Source organism: Oncorhynchus gorbuscha, linkage group LG04 (assembly GCF_021184085.1).
Source record: "Oncorhynchus gorbuscha isolate QuinsamMale2020 ecotype Even-year linkage group LG04, OgorEven_v1.0, whole genome shotgun sequence".
Taxonomy (NCBI): domain Eukaryota; kingdom Metazoa; phylum Chordata; class Actinopteri; order Salmoniformes; family Salmonidae; genus Oncorhynchus; species Oncorhynchus gorbuscha.
In genome coordinates, this window is record NC_060176.1 from 54,301,342 (window position 1) to 54,323,084 (window position 21,743).

Here is a 21,743-nt window from a genome sequence, read left to right on the forward strand (position 1 = left end):
TTGTTACCTAACGTGTCATACTGTTAGCTTAGGAAGGTAAGAAGAGGTCAATGCTTTTCAATGAGTAATCCCTCTTAATTCACTTGCTTTTTGTCATTTCATTTTTATTTGTCCTTATTTGTAATCAAACTGTAGACTCGGAAGTTCGCGTGCCGTAGATGATAAAATGGCAATGCAAAATTTCCTCACCCCACCTGTTTTTTCCAATGGAAAATGCATGCTTGATCACACCATTGACATTTCAATCTCTGATTGTTTTTAAACAGAGATCCATCACGTCTGTCCAATACCATGCCTGCTTTATCCACAGGAGGCTGTTGAGGGTAGAACGGCTCATAATAATGGCCGGAACAGAGCTACATTTATCTGATTATTATAGGCTCTTTTCTTTCTTTGTACTCTGTCTTGATGTCATGCCTTTGTTTCCCTTTGAGCAGACTTCATCTTTTCATTCCATGCTTCTGAATTAGATTCACAGGCACACTTCTATGTACAATTGAAGTCAGAAGTTGACATACACTTTGGTTGGAGTCATTAAAACTTGTTTTTCAACCACTCCACAGATTTCTTGTTAGTAAACTATAGTTTTGCCAAGTTGGTTAGGACATCTACTTTGTGCATGACACAAGTAATTTTTCCAACAATTGTTTACAGACAGATTATTTCACTTACAATTCACTGTATCACAATTCCAGTGCGTCAGAAGTTTACATACACTGTGCCTTTAAACAGCTTGGGAAATTCCAGAAAATGATTTCATGGCTTTAGAAGCTTCTGACAGGCTAATTGACATCATTTGAGTCAATTGGAGGTGTACCTGTGGATGTATTTCAAGGCCTACCTTCACTCAGTGCCTCTTTGCTTGACATCATGGGAAAATCAAAAGAAATCAGGCAAGAAAATAAATTGTAGACCTCCACAAGTCTGGTTCATCCTTGGGAGCAATTTCCAAATGCCTGAAGGTACCATGTTCACCTGTACAAACAATAGTACGCAAGTATAAACACCATGGAACCACGTAGCCATCATCCCGCTCAGGAAGGAGACCTAGAGATGAACGTACTTTGGTTGCGAAAAGTGCAAATCAATCCCAGAACAACAGCAAAGGAACTTGTGAAGATGCTGGAGGAAACGGGTACAAACGTATCTATATCCACAGTAAAACAAGTCCTATATCGACAGAACCTGAAAGGCCGCTCAGCAAAGAAAAAAGCCACTGCTCCAAAACCGCCATAAAAAAGCCAGACTTCGGTTTGCAACTGCACATGGGGACAAAGATCGTAGTTTTTGGAGGAATGTCGTCTGGTCTGATGATTGTGTGGATATATTGAAGCAACATCTCAAGACATCAGTCATGAAGTTAAAGCTTGGTTGAAAATGGGTCTTCCAAATGGACAATGACCTCAAGCATACTTCCAAAGTTGTGACAAAATGGCAACAAAGGATAACAAATTCAAGGTATTGGAGTGGCCATCACAAAGCCCTGACCTCAATCCCATAGAAAATGTATGGGCAGAACTGAAAAGTGTGTGAGAGCAAGGAGGCCAACAAACCTGACTCCGTTACACCAGCTCTGTCAGGAGGAATTGGCCAAAATTCACCCCACTTATTGTGGGAAGCTTGTGGAAAGTTACCTGAAATCTTTGACCCAAGTTAAACAATTTAAGGGCAAGAGTGTATGTAAACTTCTGACCCACTGGGAATGTGATGAAAGAAATAAAAGCTGAAATTAATAATTCTCTCTACTATTATTCTGACATTTCACATTCTTAAAATATGTGATGATCCTAACTGACCTAAGACGGGGCATTTTTACTAGGATTAAATGTCAGGAATTGTGAAAAACTGAGTTTAAATGTATTTGGCTTAGGTGTATGTAAACTTCCGACTTCAACTGTAAATAAAGGAGTCAAAAGTTTAGTATTTGGTCCCATCTTCCTAGTATGCAAAGACTACATCAAGCTTGTGACTCTACAATCTTGCTGAGTGCCTTTGCAGAAAGTTTTGGTTGTTTCAGATTATTTTGTGCCCAATAAAAATTAATGGTAAATAATGTATGGTGTCATTTTGGAGTCACTTTTATTGTAAATTAAAATATAATGTTTCTAAATAAGTCTCTATTTAATGTGGATGCTACCATGATTGGGGATAATCCTGAATGAATAGTGAATAATAATGAGTGAGAGTTTGTGTGTCAAAGATCATACCCCCAAGACATGCCAACCTCCCCTGTTATTGTTAATAGTGAGAGGTTTATCAAGGGTGTCAACCATTTCAGACCACACTGTATATACTGTGTATAAAAATGGATCTTTACCCAACTTAAACGACCGGCCACAGTTCATTGCAGGTGAAAGTCACATTATGTTGGCTGCTGGTGGTATTCCATTATACATTAGATTTAACACAGATTATGCATGGTCAATGCTCCACTAGTCCTTGTTGGAGTGGTTAAACTCTATTCATAATAATTGTGTGTTGTCCTTGACAGAGAGACCGCCTTGAAGAAACAGTTAGATGAGGAGAAAGCCTCCCTCCAGAAGTCCATCCATAAAAGCAGTACCTTGATCTCCGAGAAGGATCAAGAGCTGGAGACCCTAAAGAGTGAGGTAAAAATTGGCACTCTTCCCTATTTCTATACATTTTAATTCCCTAATCTCATGGCAGGCTTCTTGGCACTATTTCTAGGCCAAAAAGCATTGGGGTAGTCTAATTAGATCTGGAGTAGTAATGAGTTCTCTTTTCAGGATATTTTTTTTTCAACATTTGTATACTATATTCATTGTATAATGTACACTACCGTTCAAAAGTGTGGGGTCCCTAAGAAATATCCTTGTATTTCAAGAAAAGCACATTTTTTTGGGACATTTAAAATAACATCAAATTGATCAGAAATACAGCGAAGACATTGTTAATGTTGTAAATTACTATTGTAGCTGGAAACAGCAGATTTTTTCAAATGAAAAATCTATATAGGCTTACAGAGGCACATTATCAGCAACCATCACTCCTGTGTTCCAATGACATGTTGTGTTAGCTAATCCAGGTGTATCATTTTAAAAGGCTAATTGATCAAACCCTTTTGCAATTATATTAGCACAGTTGAAAACTGTTGTTCTGATTTAAACAAACAATAAAGCTGGCCTTCTTTAAACTAGTTGAGTATCTGGAGCATCAGCATTTGTAGGTTCGATTACAGGCTCAAAATTGCCAGAAACAAAGTACTTTCTTCTGAAACTCGTCAGTCTATTCTTGTTCTGAGAAATGAAGGCTATTCCATGCGAGAAATTTCCAAGAAACTGAAGATCTCGTACAACGCTGTATACTACTCCCTTCACAGAACAGCGCAAACTGGCTCTAACCAGAATAGAAAGAGGAGTGGGAGACCCCAGTGCACAACTGCGCAAGAGGTCAAGTATATTAGTGTCTACTTTGAGAAACAGACGCCTCACAAGGTCCTCAACTGGCAGCTTCATTAAATAGTACCCGCAAAACACCAGTCTCAACGTCAACAGTGAAGAGGTGACTCCAGGATGCTGGCCTTCTAGGCAGAGTTCCTCTGTCCAGTGTCTGAGTTCTTTTGCTCATCTTAATATTTTCTTTTTATTGGCCAGTCTGAGATACTGTATTTTCTTTGCAACTCTGTGCATGGAATAGCCTTCATTTCTCAGAACAAGAATAGACTGATGAGTTTCAGAAGAAAGTTCTTTGCTTCTGGCCATTTTGAGCCTGTAATCGAACCCACAAATGTTGATGCTCCAGATACACAACTGGTCTAAAGAAGGACAGTTTTATTGCTGCTTTAATCAGGACAACAGTTTTCAACCTTTTTCAGCCTTTTAAAATTATACACCTGGATTAGCTAACACAACATGTCATTGGAACACAGGAGTGATGGTTGCTGATAATGGGCAGCTGTACGCATATGTAGATATTCCATTTAAAAAAATCTGCCATTTCCAGCTACAGTAGTCATTTACAACATTAACAATGTCTACACTGTATTTCTGATCAATTTGATGTTATTTTGATGGACACATTTTTTTTGCTTTTCTTTCAAAAACAAGGACACTTCTAAGTGACTCCAAACTTTTGAAAGGTAGTGTGTATGACATAATAGTGTATTTTTCCCTCTGAGCAGTTTTCAGTGCTGCGAGGGGAGAGCGCCACAGCGAAGACACTGAAGTCTACTGTCCAGTCTCTGGAGAAAGACAAGTCGCGGCTGCAGGAGCGTGTTCAGAGCCTGGAGAAGAGCCTTGCAGGAGGACAGGACACTCTTACCAGCACCTCTGGTATGACTGGGCAGTCAAAGCTTAACTCTACAGATTGAGCTTCACTGTCACTGAATGCTTATACATGTTTTCCCTTCAGGTGATGCAGCTCTGAACCAATTAAAGGAGGACAAGGAGACTTCAGAGAGCCAGGTATGCATGACTTATTATGGCCCAATTTAGCAAAAATTGGTATATAAAACACAACTTGGGTATGCCATTCAGTTGCTTTTTTACCAATATGTATATTTTTGGATGATTTGTGCATTCACTTAGTTTCCATACAATTGCCATATGTCATGCACTGGATGTTTTGCGTACTATGATCAGGTAAACTTTCATATTGGCAGTGTTATGGTAATTACATTTAAAGCAATCACATTTTGCTCAAACTCTGCTGAAACTGATGTCCATGTCTGCCAAGTCCATGGCTGGCAATATAGGCTTAATTTAAATTCGCTGTAGAACCTCTGACGATTGATTTGTAATGTGAAATGAAACCTTATTTTTGGGCCTCACAAACCTCTAAACAGTTTAACACAAAACGATCATGTGCACTAACATTTCTTAACTTGTAGATTAAAATGGACTCTGGTACGCTCTAATGTGTGTGTATAGGTCACTGGGAGTAAATGGATACCGGACTGCACTCTAGTCAAAGAAGCCCAGTCTAGGAGTTTAATGATGAAGCAGAGTATACTTGTGTGGTATTTACTCAAAAACGCATTAAATATCCCTGCAAATGAAAACGGTCTGATCGCCACAAAAGCCAACCAAACTGAGAAATAAATTCAGTTTTTAAACTAACAATTGGTTGCCATGGTGAATAATCCAATAATAATTGATAGGACACATGAAATGAAACCTCAGTTTACCGGAGTCTCTAAATTGAAATACTGGCAGATCAATAAATGTATTTGTAGATCTAATAAAATTGAGGATTCTAAATTCAAATCTAATGGGCTTTTATACAGCCGCCCCATCTTCCTTTCTATGAAAGCAGGTCTGCGCCGTCTAACATAGTGGGAAGCTCCACCAATCGTACGACAGGATGCGGTATATTTGAACCTTGACCGGATCCTTCCATCTGCACCTGGTATCATCTTCACTAACCGTCCAATGGGCCACAAAGCTTGTGGTAGCTGAGGATCCACTATCATGGCCACTTGTCCAACCTTCAAGTCTGGAGTGTCAATCTGTCACTTCTGCCTCTGCTGAAGACTTTGCAAATAGTTCCGCATTATTTGGGTCCAGAAGTGGCCCACCAGGACCTAACTATGCTTTCAACAGTGCCATCCAAGAAGGTCTCTGTCTGCATATACGGCATGTGGGAGCAAAGCATCATGCCGTTCCATCGTTCAGATTACCTTTGACTGGATCGAGGGTTCTACGTCTGCTGAAATAGCCAATGGTCTTGGAGCTCAGAATGCATTCCACCTCTGTAAGGAACATCAGGCGGACATCTTTATGTTGTGACTTGTCTTCAACTGCTACACGAAGAGCATACTTCACATACCTTATTTCCCTCTCCCAGGCGCTTCTGAAATGCAGTGCATTCGGGGGGTTGAACCGAAAGGTAACCTTCTGTTCAGCCAGCTGTTCCTGGAGTGCAGGCCCGAGGGCCATGAAGGCCTCTTGCAGCTCTCTGTCCGCCCCTCAGAAATTGGTCCCATTGTCCGACAGGATCTCAAAGGGTTATTCTCGTTGGGAAATGAAGCTGCGAAGCGCCATCAGGAAGGTATCTGTGTCCGTTTTGGTCAGAACATTGAGGCCGGTGCATTGAGTGGTGAGACGGGTTAGCTCAGCCAGAGTTTTCCCCCTCGTAATGTCGTCTGCTGGGTTGTTAGGGAGTGGAGATATGTCGACACCGCTATCAGTGAGATCTTGAATCTCAGCAATTCTGGTGCTGACAAACACTTTATGACACGATTCCGATTGAAGCCAGTTCAGGAAGGTTGTTGAATTTGACCACAGGGTGGTCCTGCGGACCTCCAAAGTAACCTCAGTTTTGCAGAAGATGAGCTAGTGTTGGGCTCCAGTTGGCAGCACTGAGCTCCAGGCGGGGTATTGAGACTTGGCGCTTGGGTGCCACTCGAGATCTTGCCGCGTGGAATGAGACCTGTACTTGTCGTTGGTCATCTTCAGTGTGGAGGTAGGCCACATAGCCGTAGCTCTCTCTGAAGCATCGCAGAAGATGTGGATGTCGGTGGTCACTGTGGCACTGTCTATGTTTGGAGGGAAATAACACCTAGGGATGAAAACCTCTGACAGGGTTAGAAGTTTGCGCTCCCACTCCTTCCACTGGTCTAGTAGGTGTGCCGGTAAGAGGGGTTGTCCCATACCCTCTCCTTCGTCCAGAGCTCCTGTTCCAGGATCTTTGCTCTCGTCTTGAAGCGGATGATATATCCCATGGGGCCATACTGGCTGGCAAGAGTATGGTAGATGATCCTCATGGTGAGCTTCGGCTCCACCACAGGGCGTTACTTGTACCACAATGTGTCTGTAGGGCAGTGCCAGCGGAGTCCTAATGTGGTCGCTTCAAGAGCTTGATCACATAGCCTGCAGTTTTTAGCTTCTGAACTTCACCTGCTCTGGGTTCTTGGCTAAATTCTGCTCTGTGCTCCTCAGATGAGCTAAGACTGCCTCCTTGAGTGCTTTCACGTGTGGAGAGTCCTTAACTCGGAGTAGCGGAGTGGTATAGTGTGCAACAGTAACACATACGGTGTCAGTCTCAAGGGTGCGGAAAGCCTCATGATTTTGCTTGGACCGGGTCAAGGCCATCTTTACATTGTGGTAAGGCAGAGTATCAATCTGCAACAGCTTCTCCACATGGAGGAAAAGGCCATCTGAACGATAGTGTAAGTGAACAGGCACTGTTGTCCCTTGCCGGAATTGGACGGGAAGTTGGAAGGCCCTTGGAGTGCCCAAACAAGTCTTGTATTGACCGCAACAGGTCCACATTGATGGCTTATGCGTACCATTTCCATCAGTGTTAGCAAGTGAGGGTGATCTGAACCGATCAGGACCAGGGGACTGGCCTTGGTGAAGGTCTTAAAGGGAAGACCTCAGAGGTGTTGGTAATGCTTACTGCAAAGCCTCCACTGGGTAGCAGTACTCTGCGAAGCCTAGGTCATCAGCAGTGAAGGGTTTGGTGATACTGAACTGCTTGGATGGGTTGCACACTGGTGAGAGCTTCAAAGTGACCGAGTTGCCTTTTAACTGCACCACCTCTTGATGTACAGTCCTAAGCATCAGGGACTCTGCTTTCTTCGGCAACGCCATTTGCTGAACAGCAGCGGGAATGGTACACTGAGCCATAATCTATGACTGCATAGGTTTCGAGTGATCTGTTATCATTGTAGAGCCGGACTTTCACCACCTTTAGCATCACCCTGCCAGAGTGATTTGGGCGGTCCAGGTAGACTGTGGTCAGAGGTGTGCTGACCATCAGGAAGCTCTTATCGTCTTCTTCAGAGAGATCATGATGGACAGTCAGGTGTTGCTCTTTGCAGACGTTGCACGGCTTCTTTAGGGTGCAGGAATCTGGCTGGTGTCCTCTCCCACACTGCCAGCACTGGTCTTTGTCCTTGACCCACTGAGCTATTTGGTATTTGGAGAGGAGCTTAAACTCCTCACAATAACTGAGGTAGTGTTCTTGGTTCTTTCAAAAAGGGCAGTACGGTTTAGGCTTCTTTGTCCTTAGATGCCTTTCCTTCCTGTGGAGCTGAGGACTTCTTGGACTTTGTTGAAAATTGAAAGTTCAGTAGTCTGGTCTGTGTTGTAGAGGATGGTGGTAGACTCGTTCTTGTTGTGGGAAGACGGGCTCTGTTCTATAGCGCCCTTGTCCTCTTTCTGGTACAACTCAACGGCTTGACTGGCAATCCGCTTGTCCCGAGACTTGACTTGTAAACAGACAGTCAGGTCAGGTAGGCTGTAAGTTCTATCGACCCCTGTTTGTATCACAGGAGATTGGTGGCACCTTAATTGGGGAGGATGGGCACATGGTAATGGCTGGAGCGGAATTAGTGGAAAGGTATCAACAACATTCCATTCCATTTGCTCCATTCTGGCCATTTTTATGAGTTGTCCACCCCTCAGCAGTCTCCACTGGTTTATATAATGCCTTTGGTAATGCAATACTCCATAAAACCGTCTATGTAGGCTCTTGGCAGCTTGGTGAGTCGGCGATCCACATATGAGCCGCACATCAGCTCGAATCCGTTGGCATTCTAGTCTGAGTGTGGAGCATACTCATGAGAGAGCGAATTCATCAAATGCTGTAGCATCTCCCATCTTGATAGGTGGCGCATTCAGGATGGCTCCAAGCTCGCTCTGCACAACTGCCTTGGCTGTTCATACTTGTTCTGAAGTGCACTCAGGGCAGTGGAGTAAGGATTTGAATCATTGATACATGAGTGGGACAGTTTGTAAGCACTTGGAAGCTTGAGGTGCTCCAGCAGAACTTGGTTCTTGTAATGCTCTGTCAGATGAGGATGGGGCCAAGCAGGCTGTCCACGGCCTTCCTCAGTAGGGCGAAGTCACTCTCACGACCGCTGCTCAAGTGTGGGAGCTTTGGCTTTGGGATCCCAAAGGAGGAGGCTGCAACTAGGTCCATTAGGTTTGGGCCTGGAGTCACAGGTGCCTAAGGCACCGCAGGTGTTGGCTGCTGGCATGGATTGGGCCTGTGTGGTGGCGCTGTCCCAAGACCGTTTGAAGGATAAGAGCAGACATGGTGCTGCCATGCTCAGCAGTTGATGCCGAGAGCTGGGCTGGCTGATTAGACAATAGAGGTGGATCAATCCAACGGTGTGGGCCTAGCAGCAACACCTGCATTGCTTGCTGTTTGGGGTTTTAGGCTGGGTTTCTGTACAGCACTTTGAGATATCAGCTGATGTACGAAGGGCTATATAAATACATTTGATTTGAGGAAGCATCGCTCTGGGTGACAAGACCATGGTTGTGGACACCTGGACCTGAGGTAAGTCCTTGGTTGGTGTCATGACATGGGATTATGCTGGAGGTTGCTCTGGTATGAGCGGGTGGATGGTCTGGGGCCATCCGGAGTGCCCTTCACATGATTTTTTTTAGGAGCTGAAGAAGCGGCGTCGCCGCCTTCAGCTTGTTCTGGGCCTGGCAAAGGAGTTGCTGCTCCCTCCATTGTCTTTCTCTACTCTTCAGCTGCATCTCCTGGTATCTTCTCTCCATGGTGAGTTTGAGTCTCTTCATCTCTTTTTCGGAATTAAATCACACTGCTCTTAAGCTAACTGGTGTCACAGTTCTTCAAGTGCTGTCTTCTTAAGATGAACTTGAATATATGAGTGATCACTGTTGTCGTTGTTGTTGTTGTTTTTTGAATTTTACCTCCTTTTTCTCCCCAATTTCGTGGTATCCAATTGTTGCTACATCGCTACAACTCCCGTACGGCTCGGGAGAGACGAAGGTTGAAAGTCATGCGTCCTCCGATACACAACCCAACCAGCCGTACTGCTTCTTAACACAGCGCGCATCCAATTCGGAAGCCAACCACACTAATGTGTCTGAGGCTACACCGTGCACCTGGCAACCTTGCGAGCAATGCGCCCGGCCCGCCACAGGAGTCGCTGATGCGCGATGAGACAAGGACATCCCTACCGACCAAGCCCTCCCTAACCCGGACGACGCTAGGCCAATTGTGCATCGCCCCACGGACCTCCCGGTCGCGGCCGGTTTTGACAGAGCCTGGGCGCGAACCCAGGGACTCTGATGGCACAGCTGGCGCTGCAGTACAGCGCCCTTAACCACTGCGCCACCCGGGAGGCCCCATTACTGCTTTGTTGACTGGGGGCTGGAGACCCCCTTCCTTGGAGGGGCTGGGATTGTAATGCTGTACCTTGTTGTGGCTGGCCTGGGCTCAACAGTTTTCTTTGTTGAGGTTGGTGATGATCCTCTTCATCAGAATCCTCCTTGAGGTCTTCTTCTTTGGGGGTGTGGCTTGCCTGAAGCTGTCCTGTGGGGGAGGGCTCACCAGTTAGAATACCCTCACCTCGGTGGGCATGCCCACTTGGAGTGGTTGTTCGAGTGTGTGGGTGGTTGACTGTTTAGGCTGCTGTATCTGTCGTCGTGGACGTTCATCTCCTCGGGGCTGGGTCCCTTGGGAGATCTGGGTGTCCTCAGTCTCGATGTCCATCATCCAGAGTCTTGTACTCTCTGTTTTGATAGGCCACTGGGAATAAACAAATACCGGAATGCACTCTGGTCAAAGAGTGATTACAGACACAGAAGCCAGTCTTCTAGTTTAATGATGAAATAGAGTATACATGTGGTATTTGGTCAAAAATGCACAAATATCCCTGCAAATAAAAAAGGGTCTGATCTCCACAAAAGCCAACCGGACTGAGAAATAAGTTCAGTTTTTATACTAACAATTGGTTGCCATGGTGAATAATCAAATGATAATTGATAGGACACATGAAAGTTAACATCAAACCGTTGACTGGAGTCTAAATTAATATACTGGCAGATCAATAAATGTTTTTTATAATCTAACAGGCTTTTATACATAGATCGGCATCCCTTTACTTACTGTGATGTCTAGCTGAACTGCTTGCCTACTATTTTCTCTGTCAGTGATGACTTGAGTCTGTCTGGCTTTAGGTGGGTCCTAATTTTGATCTGTTTTGTCTCCTCCCTCTCTTTCTCATTTACCTCCTCCTCTGTCACTGATGTTGGCCATGCTACCCGAAAATCAGGCAGCGGTTTGTTACTGTTATTCATCAGCTCCACTCATGCATGTCTATTTGTCTGTAGATTTCCCCATGGTTCTCGTTCCATCTGTGCTGTTGTGTGTTCTGGAAAATAATTCCTAAAAGTTCCTGTTGGTTTACATGTCTGGTCGTCTCCCAAGAAGGAATTAGGCCTTCTCTCTGACATAATTTACCATAAGGATGTATTTACAATTAGCTTTAAAAAATAAATAAACACCATATCCTATTCATAAAGGAAATGTACCAGAGTTATGATTTCCAGCAAATTGGCATGCCTGGATGCCACAATTTCTCATTGGTGGACGATTCAGAGTTTTACTGTTCAGTGTTGCCCTCTTTACTCTTGCTCATGACAGGATGTGGGGTTTGTTTTCATAACTTAGAAACTGGACAAGCACGTTGGGGAAGGTGATGGTGCACTGTTATTCTTGTAGCAGGGTGGGTTGGGGAAAGGGGTGAATATATTAACAGCTTGTGTGATTTTAGCACTCAATGAGATGTGGATGCTGTTGGATGACCTGTTGTTTGTGTTCCATTTTCCAAAGTTCTACGTTGGCTACATTTACATTTAACTGAAGTCTGTGCAGTATGAGCATAAAGAACTCTGTTACTGTCCGTGATTTCCCTTTTTGTCTGCGGCAGATTCAGTTCCTGAACTCGGTTATCGTGGACCTGCAGAAGAAGAATGAGGAACTTAAGGGCAAGCTGGAGAAGATGGCGGAGGCTTCCCTTAATGGGAATAATGCAAGCGAGCTTGATAACTATGACGGGTCAGCCTTCTCCCATGCTTTTAAACACTGACCCTGAGTCAGACAAGTTCAAGCCAACACTAACCTCATACTTTTTAATTTGTTGTTAATTTCATTAAATTAGCTCAGAGCATAAAGCAGTATTTCTATTTAAACAATTTATCATAGTCCTAGTTTGCCCATTTGTTTAGTCTTCTGTACATACTCACGCCCTGACCCTGTATGTTTCCCACCCCCTCCTCAGTGGTATTAATGAAGGTCCCTCCAAAAAGAAGGTCCCACCAAGGCTCTTCTGTGACATCTGTGACTGCTTCGACCTCCATGATACAGAAGACTGTCCCACTCAGATGCAGATGCCGGACTCCCCACCCCACACCGCCTACCACGGCAGTAAGGATGAGGAGAGGGCTTATTGTGACATCTGTGAGGCCTTTGGCCACTGGACTGACTCCTGTAACGACGACCAGACCTTCTAATCTAAAGCCTTTGAGAACCATCTTTGGCACAATCTCAACTTTTGCACATAAACCAAATTCTGAGGTGTGCAAGTGCACATGGAGTTCTCTACTGTATGGGTGTGTGCATGTGTTTGTTTGTGCAGAAAGTATTTATTGCACAAGCCCCTAAGTGCTATAATTGGGAGGATATTGTCTCAAACCGATCAACTTAATTATCCGCACACACACGTCATTGACTAGCAAAAGGGGCAGAAATGCTGACGTATTGTGATATAAGGTTTTCATTGGGAATTGTTTTAAAAATCCACTGTTTGTGTTGCAACCTCCTTCAGTGTGTGCAAAAGATGAGGCTATAGTTTATTTTTTTACACTTGGACATACTTTGTACTTAAAAAAAAAAGTTGCCTTGTCAATCTGTCTGTGATAATTGTGTGGTGGAAAGGCATGGAGAGGGGCGTGGCTGGCGCCTGTTGCCTGGCAGGGTTGGAGCAGTGAAGCAACGGCGTTTGACTTTTAGTTAAAAAAAAGACTACCTCGGCCGTGTGGGATGGTGGTCAAGGTTGAAGCCGCTAAACAAACCTAAAGCACTGCACACACTTTATTCCTCTCCTATAAAATCCTTGGTTACTTTTTAAATGGCCTTTACAAGAACAATGCATAATTAAATGATAATTTAAGGATAAAATATTGTAAACAGATGGTATGATGCTCATGAATTTCTGTACCTAACTTTTTGAATGTTGAATATCTGTACAAAAATAAATGACATTTATGGATACATTTTAAGTTTGTTTCATAACAGTTGCAGGAGCTCGTGAAATTACCCTTCAAACTAATTTTATATTAGTTTTTTTTTTTTAAAGTTCTCTCACCAAATATTTTCTGTACACAATTACTTCCTGAGTACTCTATACTAAGCAATACAGTTTCTTTGATTGTATGCCTTGGAAATGACCACTTGTACTGTAAGTACTTCATGGTTTCAGCTAGTGTTATGACATCACGTTTAAATATACATTACACAGATTACAGCTATGGTGCAGTTTTAATCACTGTTCCCTTTAAAAACAATTTATTAAGTCATATGTTTTTTTCCCCCTGCAGTGTGTAATACTTTTACACCACAGCTCTCGACATCCCCCCTTAGAACACAATAGACACAATAGACCTGTTTTGTTTCACATCATTACCTCTAAATCATTTGACCTGTTTTTAAAATGTACCATCAATACCTCTGTACTCTTAAATGGCTCTTTAACCCTCTGGGCTGATCTGATGCCCACAAAGACATCATCAATTAGGAACAAATCAGTGCAGGACGCTGCCACTCCCAGGCTCATCACTGTCTGACGTGACATCAGGTAGCCCCCAGCGTATGTAGGATCTGGCTTGTAGTAGATGGTCCATTGTCATTGTGACTGTTGAACGCCTTGCCGTACATCCGGGGCGGCAGCGTAGCCTAGTGGTTAGAGCGTTGGACTAGTAACCGGAAGGTTGCAAGTTCAAATCCCAGAGCTGACAAATCTGTTGTTCTGCCCCTGAACAGGCAGTTAAACACTGTTCCTAGGCCGTCATTGAAAATGAGAATTTGTTCTTAACTGACTTGCCTCGTTAAATAAAGATAAAATAAATAAAAATCCATTGGTTGTGCCAGATTGGATAGGCTCTTGGAATAATGAACAATCGACCAGTGAACAATTGATCAGAGGGCTTGTGGTCCTTAACGTTCCATCAGATTGCTGGTGTGAACAAAAATGTCATCGTCCCCTTAGAACACATGGGCCCGCAGGCAGGAAATAAACCTCCTTCAGGGTCAGGTTGAAGAAAACTCCTCAAAATCCCACTGCAGGATGGATACAGGTTGAAAAAAAAACTCCTCAAAATCCCACTGCAGGATGGACACAGGTTGAAAAAAAAACTCCTCAGAATCCCACTGCAGGATGGATACAGGTTGAAAAAAAACTCAAAATCCCACTGCAGGACATCCCTGTATTCTGTCTGATGACTTTGCCTACTAAGAACAACACTTTCCCACAAGTGCAATCCTGCTGTGCACCTGGATGGCTGTGGATTTATTGGCCAGCAGGAGAGAGATTATTCTCACAGGGTGTCGGAGACAGCAGGCGGGGGAATGTCTTGCAGTGTTTGTACATGAGGAAGTTACGGTGTGGAGGTGGGATAGAGGACGGAATGTTCTGCATGCTGTCATTCAGGGAGCACTCGAAAACATCCACAGTGGACTGTGGTGGTGTGGCAGAGGTGTTCCAGTGCCAGTCTGTGATTCATGCGCCCCAGTCTGAGCACTCTATCTGGTGGTGGGACATTGAGGTCCATCATCATAAAGAGGAAGCCCATCAACAGTCACAATGACAATGGACCATCTACTGCAGCTTTGGTTTCTGAAGAGTATCCTCGTTGTTCTGAAAAATAATTAGCACACCACTTTTTAGCAACAAGGAGACATAATTGTCACTAGTATATGAAGTAAGCCTACAATAGGCTACAAGCGGCACAATTTATTTTGTCTCACTACCAAAAGTACGCAGGTCACACAATTGTTCCTCTGTTTGCCTGGTCCCAGATCTGTTCACGCTATCATGTCAACACCTTGTCATACCAAACATGTTTGTGCCATCCATGTCACTCCTTGTTATACCAAACAGACTGGTGGTCCCCAGGCTACCTCTGGGGCTTTCTCCATTACAGAATAATACACATTTTTGGAACAATGTAGGCCCTAGGCCAGTGGCTTTCAAACCTCTCCTCAGGAATCCTCAGACATTTCAGTTTTGTTGTAGCCCAGAATTAGCTCATCGGATTCACATACTCAAGGGCTTGATGATTACTTGACAAGTTGAATCAGGTGTGCTAGCTGTGGAATAGTTCAAATGCATGTAACGGCTGGGGGTCTCGAGGAGATGTTTGTAAACCCCTTCCCTATGCTTAACAACTAGGTGTCTAACCTGGCCGTAACTACATACAAGGAAAAAAAATATATATATATATATATATATATATATATATATATATATATATATATATATATATATATATATATATATATATATATATATATATTATTTGTACAAAAAAATAATAATATATATATATGTATGTATATATATATTATTTGTACTCAAAGAAAATCAATTATGGGTCAACATGTAAATTGGGCTCTCCAACCCTGTTCCTGGAGAGCTTCCTTCCTTTAGGTTTTCACTCCAACCCCAGATGTAACTAACCTGATTCAGCTAATCAACCAGCTAGTTATTATAATCAGGAAGGCTTGATTAGGGTTGGAGTGAAAACCAACAGGACAGCTGTCCAGGAACAGCCCTGGTCTAAATATTGCACCTGCCTCTGTGAAAGATTGGAATCATGAACAGTGGTTTGTTCTTTATATTCGCCTGCTTCCCCGGATTTGCCTTTTTTAACATACTTTCACCACTCTCAAACGGCTAACCCAGCCCTCTCGCGGCACAGACAGAGGGCCTGAGAAGTGAAATGAACTACCCCAGCTCGCAGTCGGCTCAAGTAGGCAACTAGAGAGTCAAACACTGCTTACAATGTGTTTGCGAGATGCCGGACAAAATACCATTTTAAAACCGTCCCACGTCTCTACAGACATCCCCAAAACAAACAAAAATGTAGGGCACCACTGGTAAATAGTCACTCATATACTTGCTCTTTCCATGACATAAACTACATTTCAATCTACATTTTTTTCGTGAGTAAAGTCATTGCATATTAAAAAAAACATGACAGCTGTGATGGAAACAGGACGTTTTTGTAAAATGTTATAAATGGCAACTGATCATTTGTTTTTTCGACATGGTCTGATCTTTTTGTGTCTGTAAAATGAATTCTGCAAAAAATGGAGGTGGAAACACCTTTATAAGCAATTGATATACAGTGGATTCGGGAAATATTCAGACCCCTGAACTTTTTCCACATTTTGTTACATTACAGACTTATTCTAAAATCAAATATATTTTTTTCCTCATCAATCTACACACAATACCTCATAACGTCAAAGTGAAAACAGGTTGCAAATTTATTAAAAATAAAGCGGATATCTTATTTCCTAAAAGTATTCAGACCCTTTACTGTGAGACTCAATCGTTTCTACAACTTGAATTGAGTCCACCTGTGGTAAATTCAATTGATAGGACATGATTGGACATGATTCAGAAATGTACACACCTGTCTGTATAAGGTCCCACAGTTGACAGCAAAAATCAAACAATGAGGTCGAAGGAATTGTTTGTAGAGCTCCGAGACAGGATTGTGTCGAGGCACAGATCTGGCGATAGGTACAAAAAAGTCTGCAACATTGAAGTTCTCCAAGAACACAGTGGCCTCCATTATTCTTAAATGGAAGAAGTTTAGAACCACCAAGACTCTTCCTAGAGCTGGCCGCCTGGCTAAACTGAGCAATCAGGGGAGAACGGCCTTGGTCAGGGAGGTGACCAAGAACCCGATGGTCACTCTGACAGAGATCTAGAGTTCCTCTGTGGGGATGGGAGAAACTTCCAGAAGGACAATCATCTTTGCAGCACTCCACCAATCAGGCCTTTATGGTAGAGTGGCCAGACAGAAGCCACTCCTCAGTAAAAGGCACAAGAGAGCCCGTTTGGAGGCACCTAAAGACTCTTAGACCATGAGAAGATTCTCTGGTCTGATGAAACCAAGATTGAACTATTTGTCCTGAATGCCAAGCGTCACGTCTGGAGGAAACCTGGCACCATCCCTAGGGTGAAGCATGGTGGTGATCGGCATCAGGCTATGGGGATTTATTTACAGAGGAAGGGACTGGGAGACTAGTCAGAATCAAGGGAAATATGAACAAAGCAAAGTACAGAGAGAAATTGATGAAAACCTGCTCCAGAGCGCTCAGGATCTCACACGGGCGAAGTTTCCCCTACCAACAGGGGGAACCCTAGGCACACAACCAAGACAATGCAGTGGGGGCCCCGAGACAAGTCTCTGAAAAACTTTGAGTTGCTTAGCCAGAGCCCAGACTTGAACCTGATCAAACATCTCTGGAGAAACTTATGGTCTGATTTATGGTCAAATGCATTCACATTAACTGCAGATTGGTCTGGATTAGTGTGCTTGTATAACTACACCTTGCTGCTTTCTGATCTGAGAAACCAAAGTTTTTGCAAGCTCATTAGTGCTGTTGCAATGAGTCACCTATTTACATACATTTTATGGTGTAATTTCAGTAATGTAGTTATATTTACTTCATCATTATCAGCAGTAGGTTAAGCTGATTTATAGCTATGCTTCTATCATGCACCATGCACTTGACATAGACTGACAGGGAGGGACTACCTATCTTGCATTCTAGTAGTATTATTGTAGTGACAGCCTAGTGACGATCTATTCTATCATATGCTGTTGTATTGTATGCTATTGTAGTGATCACTTCATCCTAGTCATGTTTTAGCTCTTATTTGGTGGGACAAGTGCAAATCAATCCCAGAACAACAGCAAAGGACCTTGAGAAGATGCTGGAGGAAACAGGTACAAAGGTATCTATATCCACAGTAAAACGAGTCCTATATCGACATAACCTGAAAGGCCACTCAGCAAGGAAGAAGCCACTGCTCCAAAACCACTGTAAAAAAGACTACAGTTTGCAACTGCACATGGGGACAAAGATGGTACTTTTTGGAGAAATGTCCTCTGGTCTGATGAAACAAAAATAGAACTGTTTGGCCATAATGACCATCGTTATGTTTGGAGGAAAAAGGGGGCAGCTTGCAAGCCGAAGACCACCATCCCAACTGTGAAGCACGGGGGTGGCAGCAGCGTCATGTTGTGGGGGTGCTTTGCTGCAGGAGGGACTGGTGCACTTCACAAAATAGATGGCATTGTGAGGAAGGAAAATTATGTGGCTATATTGAAGCAACATCTCAAGACATCAGTCGGGAAGTTAAAACTTGGTCGCAAATGGGTCTTCCAAATGGACAATAACCCCAAGCATACTTCCAAAGTTGTGGAAAAATTGCCTAAAGACAACAAAGCCAAGGTATTGGAGTGGCCATCACAAAGCCCTGACCTCAATCCTATAGAAAATGTGTGGGCAGAACTGAAAAAGCGTGTGTGAGCAAGGAGGCCTACAAACCTGACTCAGTTACACTAGCTCTGTCTGTTATGGAACTGAGAGGCATGATTGAGGGCTAAGCATACCCCAACAACAGAATGGTGTGTAATGTTATGGAACTGAGAGGCATGATTGAGGGCTAGGCATACCCCAACAACAGAATGGTGTGTAATGTTATGGAACTGAGAGGCATGATTGAGGGCTAGGCATACCCCAACAACAGAATGGTGTGTAATGTTATGGAACTGAGAGGCATGATTGAGGGCTAGGCATACCCCAACAACAGAATGGTGTGTAATGTTATGGAACTGAGAGGCATGATTGAGGGCTAGGCATACCCCAACAACAGAATGGTGTGTAATGTTATGGAACTGAGAGGCATGATTGAGGGCTAGGCATACCCCAACAACAGAATGGTGTGTAATGTTATGGAACTGAGAGGCATGATTGAGGGCTAGGCATACCCCAACAACAGAATGGTGTGGGCGTATACCGGGCATAAAACATTTAGAGTAGACTGATTGGCCAGCTCATCCTAAAATAGCACATTTTTGAAACCGTCTGTTTGAGATACACGTTTGAGGTGGGGTTTTTGAAGGGTTTGTTCTCCAATATATGCTTTGACCACATACAAGTATAGGATTAGTCAACATTATTTGGGTATGAGTTAACAGAATATGAACTTTTACGTGAGATTTTCACTGTACAGTTAGTTACAGACAATTCTTGGATTAAAGTATCATTGTTATCAGTTGATAGTCATAGAAGAATATTAGCCATCATTGGAAATCTTTTCAAAATAAATGGTTAAATGTAAATGTGGTGTTATATCTGATACAAATCCGTTAACATGGAATAAAAGTACTATTCAGAAAAAAATGTCAAGGTCTTGAACATGAGAGAAACTGTCAAAGAGCAGAAAACTGTACTGTTGTCATACTTCCTAGACTTGTAACATATGCACTCGGGAATGCAAGAAAGGAGGATATTGATGTGACCTAAACACAGTACAAAAACACAGAAACCATGCTGGGGGGAAAAATGTCTTTACTTTGTAGACCAAGAAAGAGAATATTTATAACACTTACTTTATCTCAGGGGGAACAAACATAGAAAGACTCCCAAAAAGTAATCTCATAAATGAAATCTCCCTTTAAACAAAATAGTTAATCCTTGTTTTATAACTTAAACCAGGTCATGATTCTTGACAAAAGAATAATGGAAACTTTCCCCACCACATAGTAACTGCTTGGCAAACACATTTTTAAATGACATCCATCTGCTCTTGTTCTTTTGGAGTCTTTGCATAGTTCCAATTCCCTTTGAATGGAACAGAAATAAAACCTTTGATCTGAACGACACTAGATTAATGTTAGTTGTGATTAGCCCACAGAAATGCTGTCTCATGTGGCCAATACTGTACATGGGGCTCAGAAACAGTAACAATAATACAGTCCCCAGTCATAGGATAAAGGGTACTCCACTCGTAGAGTAGCAAAGAGTGCAAACATTTAGGTGATCACAGTTATTGAGATATATTAAGGACTCTCATAAAGCCCATATATAGCCTCTAAAAAAATAACATACATTCAGGAAATACAAAACCAATAGTGCTAAATGTGATATAGTGCCAAGCAAATTCCGTTGTGCATCAAAATAATAAATACAACAAAAAACAAATACTAAATATCACTCTGCAACAGTCAGGAGTTACAATAATAAAGTATATTCATGTATTTGCTGTTCTGAGGTGCATTGCTAATAAAGGGGTAGTTTCTCTAAATGCCTCCCACAATGTACCAATGTAGGTCAGGGTTTCTGAGACTAATAAAGGAGAGACGTGAAATTAAAGTTTCTACTTTTGCAATATAACCTATAACGTTTAACTGTATCTTAGACAAATACGATCTGAACTATGAGAAGAGCTATGTATCTTTGACAGGCTAGCATAACGCTGTCATAAGCATACCTTAGACATAAGGATGGCTTGATTATAAGAAACAAAAAAAGAACATCATACATATGCTGTGTGTGTAACCTGTATGTTTACAGTATGGCTGATGCTTTCTTCATCATAAAATATCCTGATTGTGTTTGTTTGTATGGTTATAGGGAGCAGCATAAAAAGCTCACCAGCGCATCCCTGAGAGAACAAGAAGAACAAGGCAACATTCACCACATAATGTTTGAATGCTCCTATAGCACAATGTTTGTTTAAAAGACAATGAAATGGTAGGCTGCAGCGTGTAAGGTTAAATGTGCTCAAAGTGCTTCACACCTGTCCATGGCTTTGTCCAGGAACCACCCAGGGTCCATTAGTAAAGACTGAATTTTCCTTGAGTGAAAAGTGAACCCTTTTCCATGGATAGACTTTGGCTTAACATCACTGAGGATATTAAAGACTTCTGGTATTATTTGAACAGTCCAACCCCCCAAGAAAAGGGTAGAATACCCAGAACGTCTGGCAACAAAAAACTGGGACACCCTCACCCTTCACGGAAGACAACTGTGCATGAGTTTGAGACCCCACCAGATGCAAAGGCACACGAGCCGAATTATGATGAAGAAACAGTAGTAAGTAGTTACTGAAGGCTTTCAGAGTACTCAAAGCATACTGCCAATCAGTGCTAAGCCTTTTTATAGCCTTTTTGATAACACTCAATGTATCCACACTTACCGTCATACAACAGAGAAAACAACAACAGAACCAACAGAATCTCAGGACGCTACAACTCATTCAAGAGATATTTCCCTTTTATGACAAATCATAATCCGTTTTCTTTGTTTCATACCTTAAAACAACAATAAGAGCTCAATAAAAACAAAAATACCAAATAAAACGAGCAAGCAGGGTAAAACACCTCTGGTTCAACACCATGTTATTTACCTGCCAAAGTACAGTGCCTTCAGAAAGTATTCATACTTACTCCATTTGTCTTTGGTGTGTTACAGCCGGAATTCAAAATGGATTACATCTATTTTTTTTCTCTCACCCATCTACACACAATACCCCATAATGACAAAGTGAAAACATGTTTTTAGAAATGTTTGCAAATTTATTGGAAATAAAATATGTAAATGAGATATTTCTGTAAGTATTCACACCCGAGTCAAAACTTTGTAGAAGGACCTTTGGCATCAATTATAGTTGCGCGTCTTTCAGGGTAAATCTCTGAGCTTTCCACACCTGGTTTGTGTAACATTTGATTCAAAATTCTTCAAGCTCTGTCAATTTGCTTGTGGATCATTGCTAGACAACCATTTTCAGGTCTTTCCATAGATTTCAAGTAGATTTAAGTCAAAACTGTAACTCTGCCTCTCAGAAACATTCACCGTCTTCTTGGTAAGCAACTCCAGTGTAGATTTGGTCTTGTGTTTTAGGTTATTGTCCTGCTGAAAGGTAAATTAAT

General features: G+C 42.5%; 1 protein-coding gene across 6 annotated transcripts in view; it reads left to right on the forward strand.

The window, feature by feature from the left end:
* The window catches only part of LOC124034300 (CAP-Gly domain-containing linker protein 1-like), a 49,958-nt gene extending 36,959 nt beyond the window's left edge, over positions 1-12,999 (forward strand). For 5 of the 6 annotated variants that reach the window (XM_046347299.1, XM_046347300.1, XM_046347302.1 and 2 more), the window contains 6 exons: positions 2,492-2,609; positions 4,142-4,292; positions 4,372-4,424; positions 11,000-11,005; positions 11,657-11,784; positions 12,008-12,999. In XM_046347299.1, the coding sequence (XP_046203255.1) occupies positions 2,492-2,609; positions 4,142-4,292; positions 4,372-4,424; positions 11,000-11,005; positions 11,657-11,784; positions 12,008-12,239 (688 nt within the window). In that variant the 3' untranslated portion in view covers positions 12,240-12,999. The remainder of the gene's footprint in view (positions 1-2,491; positions 2,610-4,141; positions 4,293-4,371; positions 4,425-10,999; positions 11,006-11,656; positions 11,785-12,007) is intronic. The other variant, XM_046347303.1, reaches the window with a different exon arrangement.
* The last annotated feature ends 8,744 nt before the right edge of the window (positions 13,000-21,743 follow it).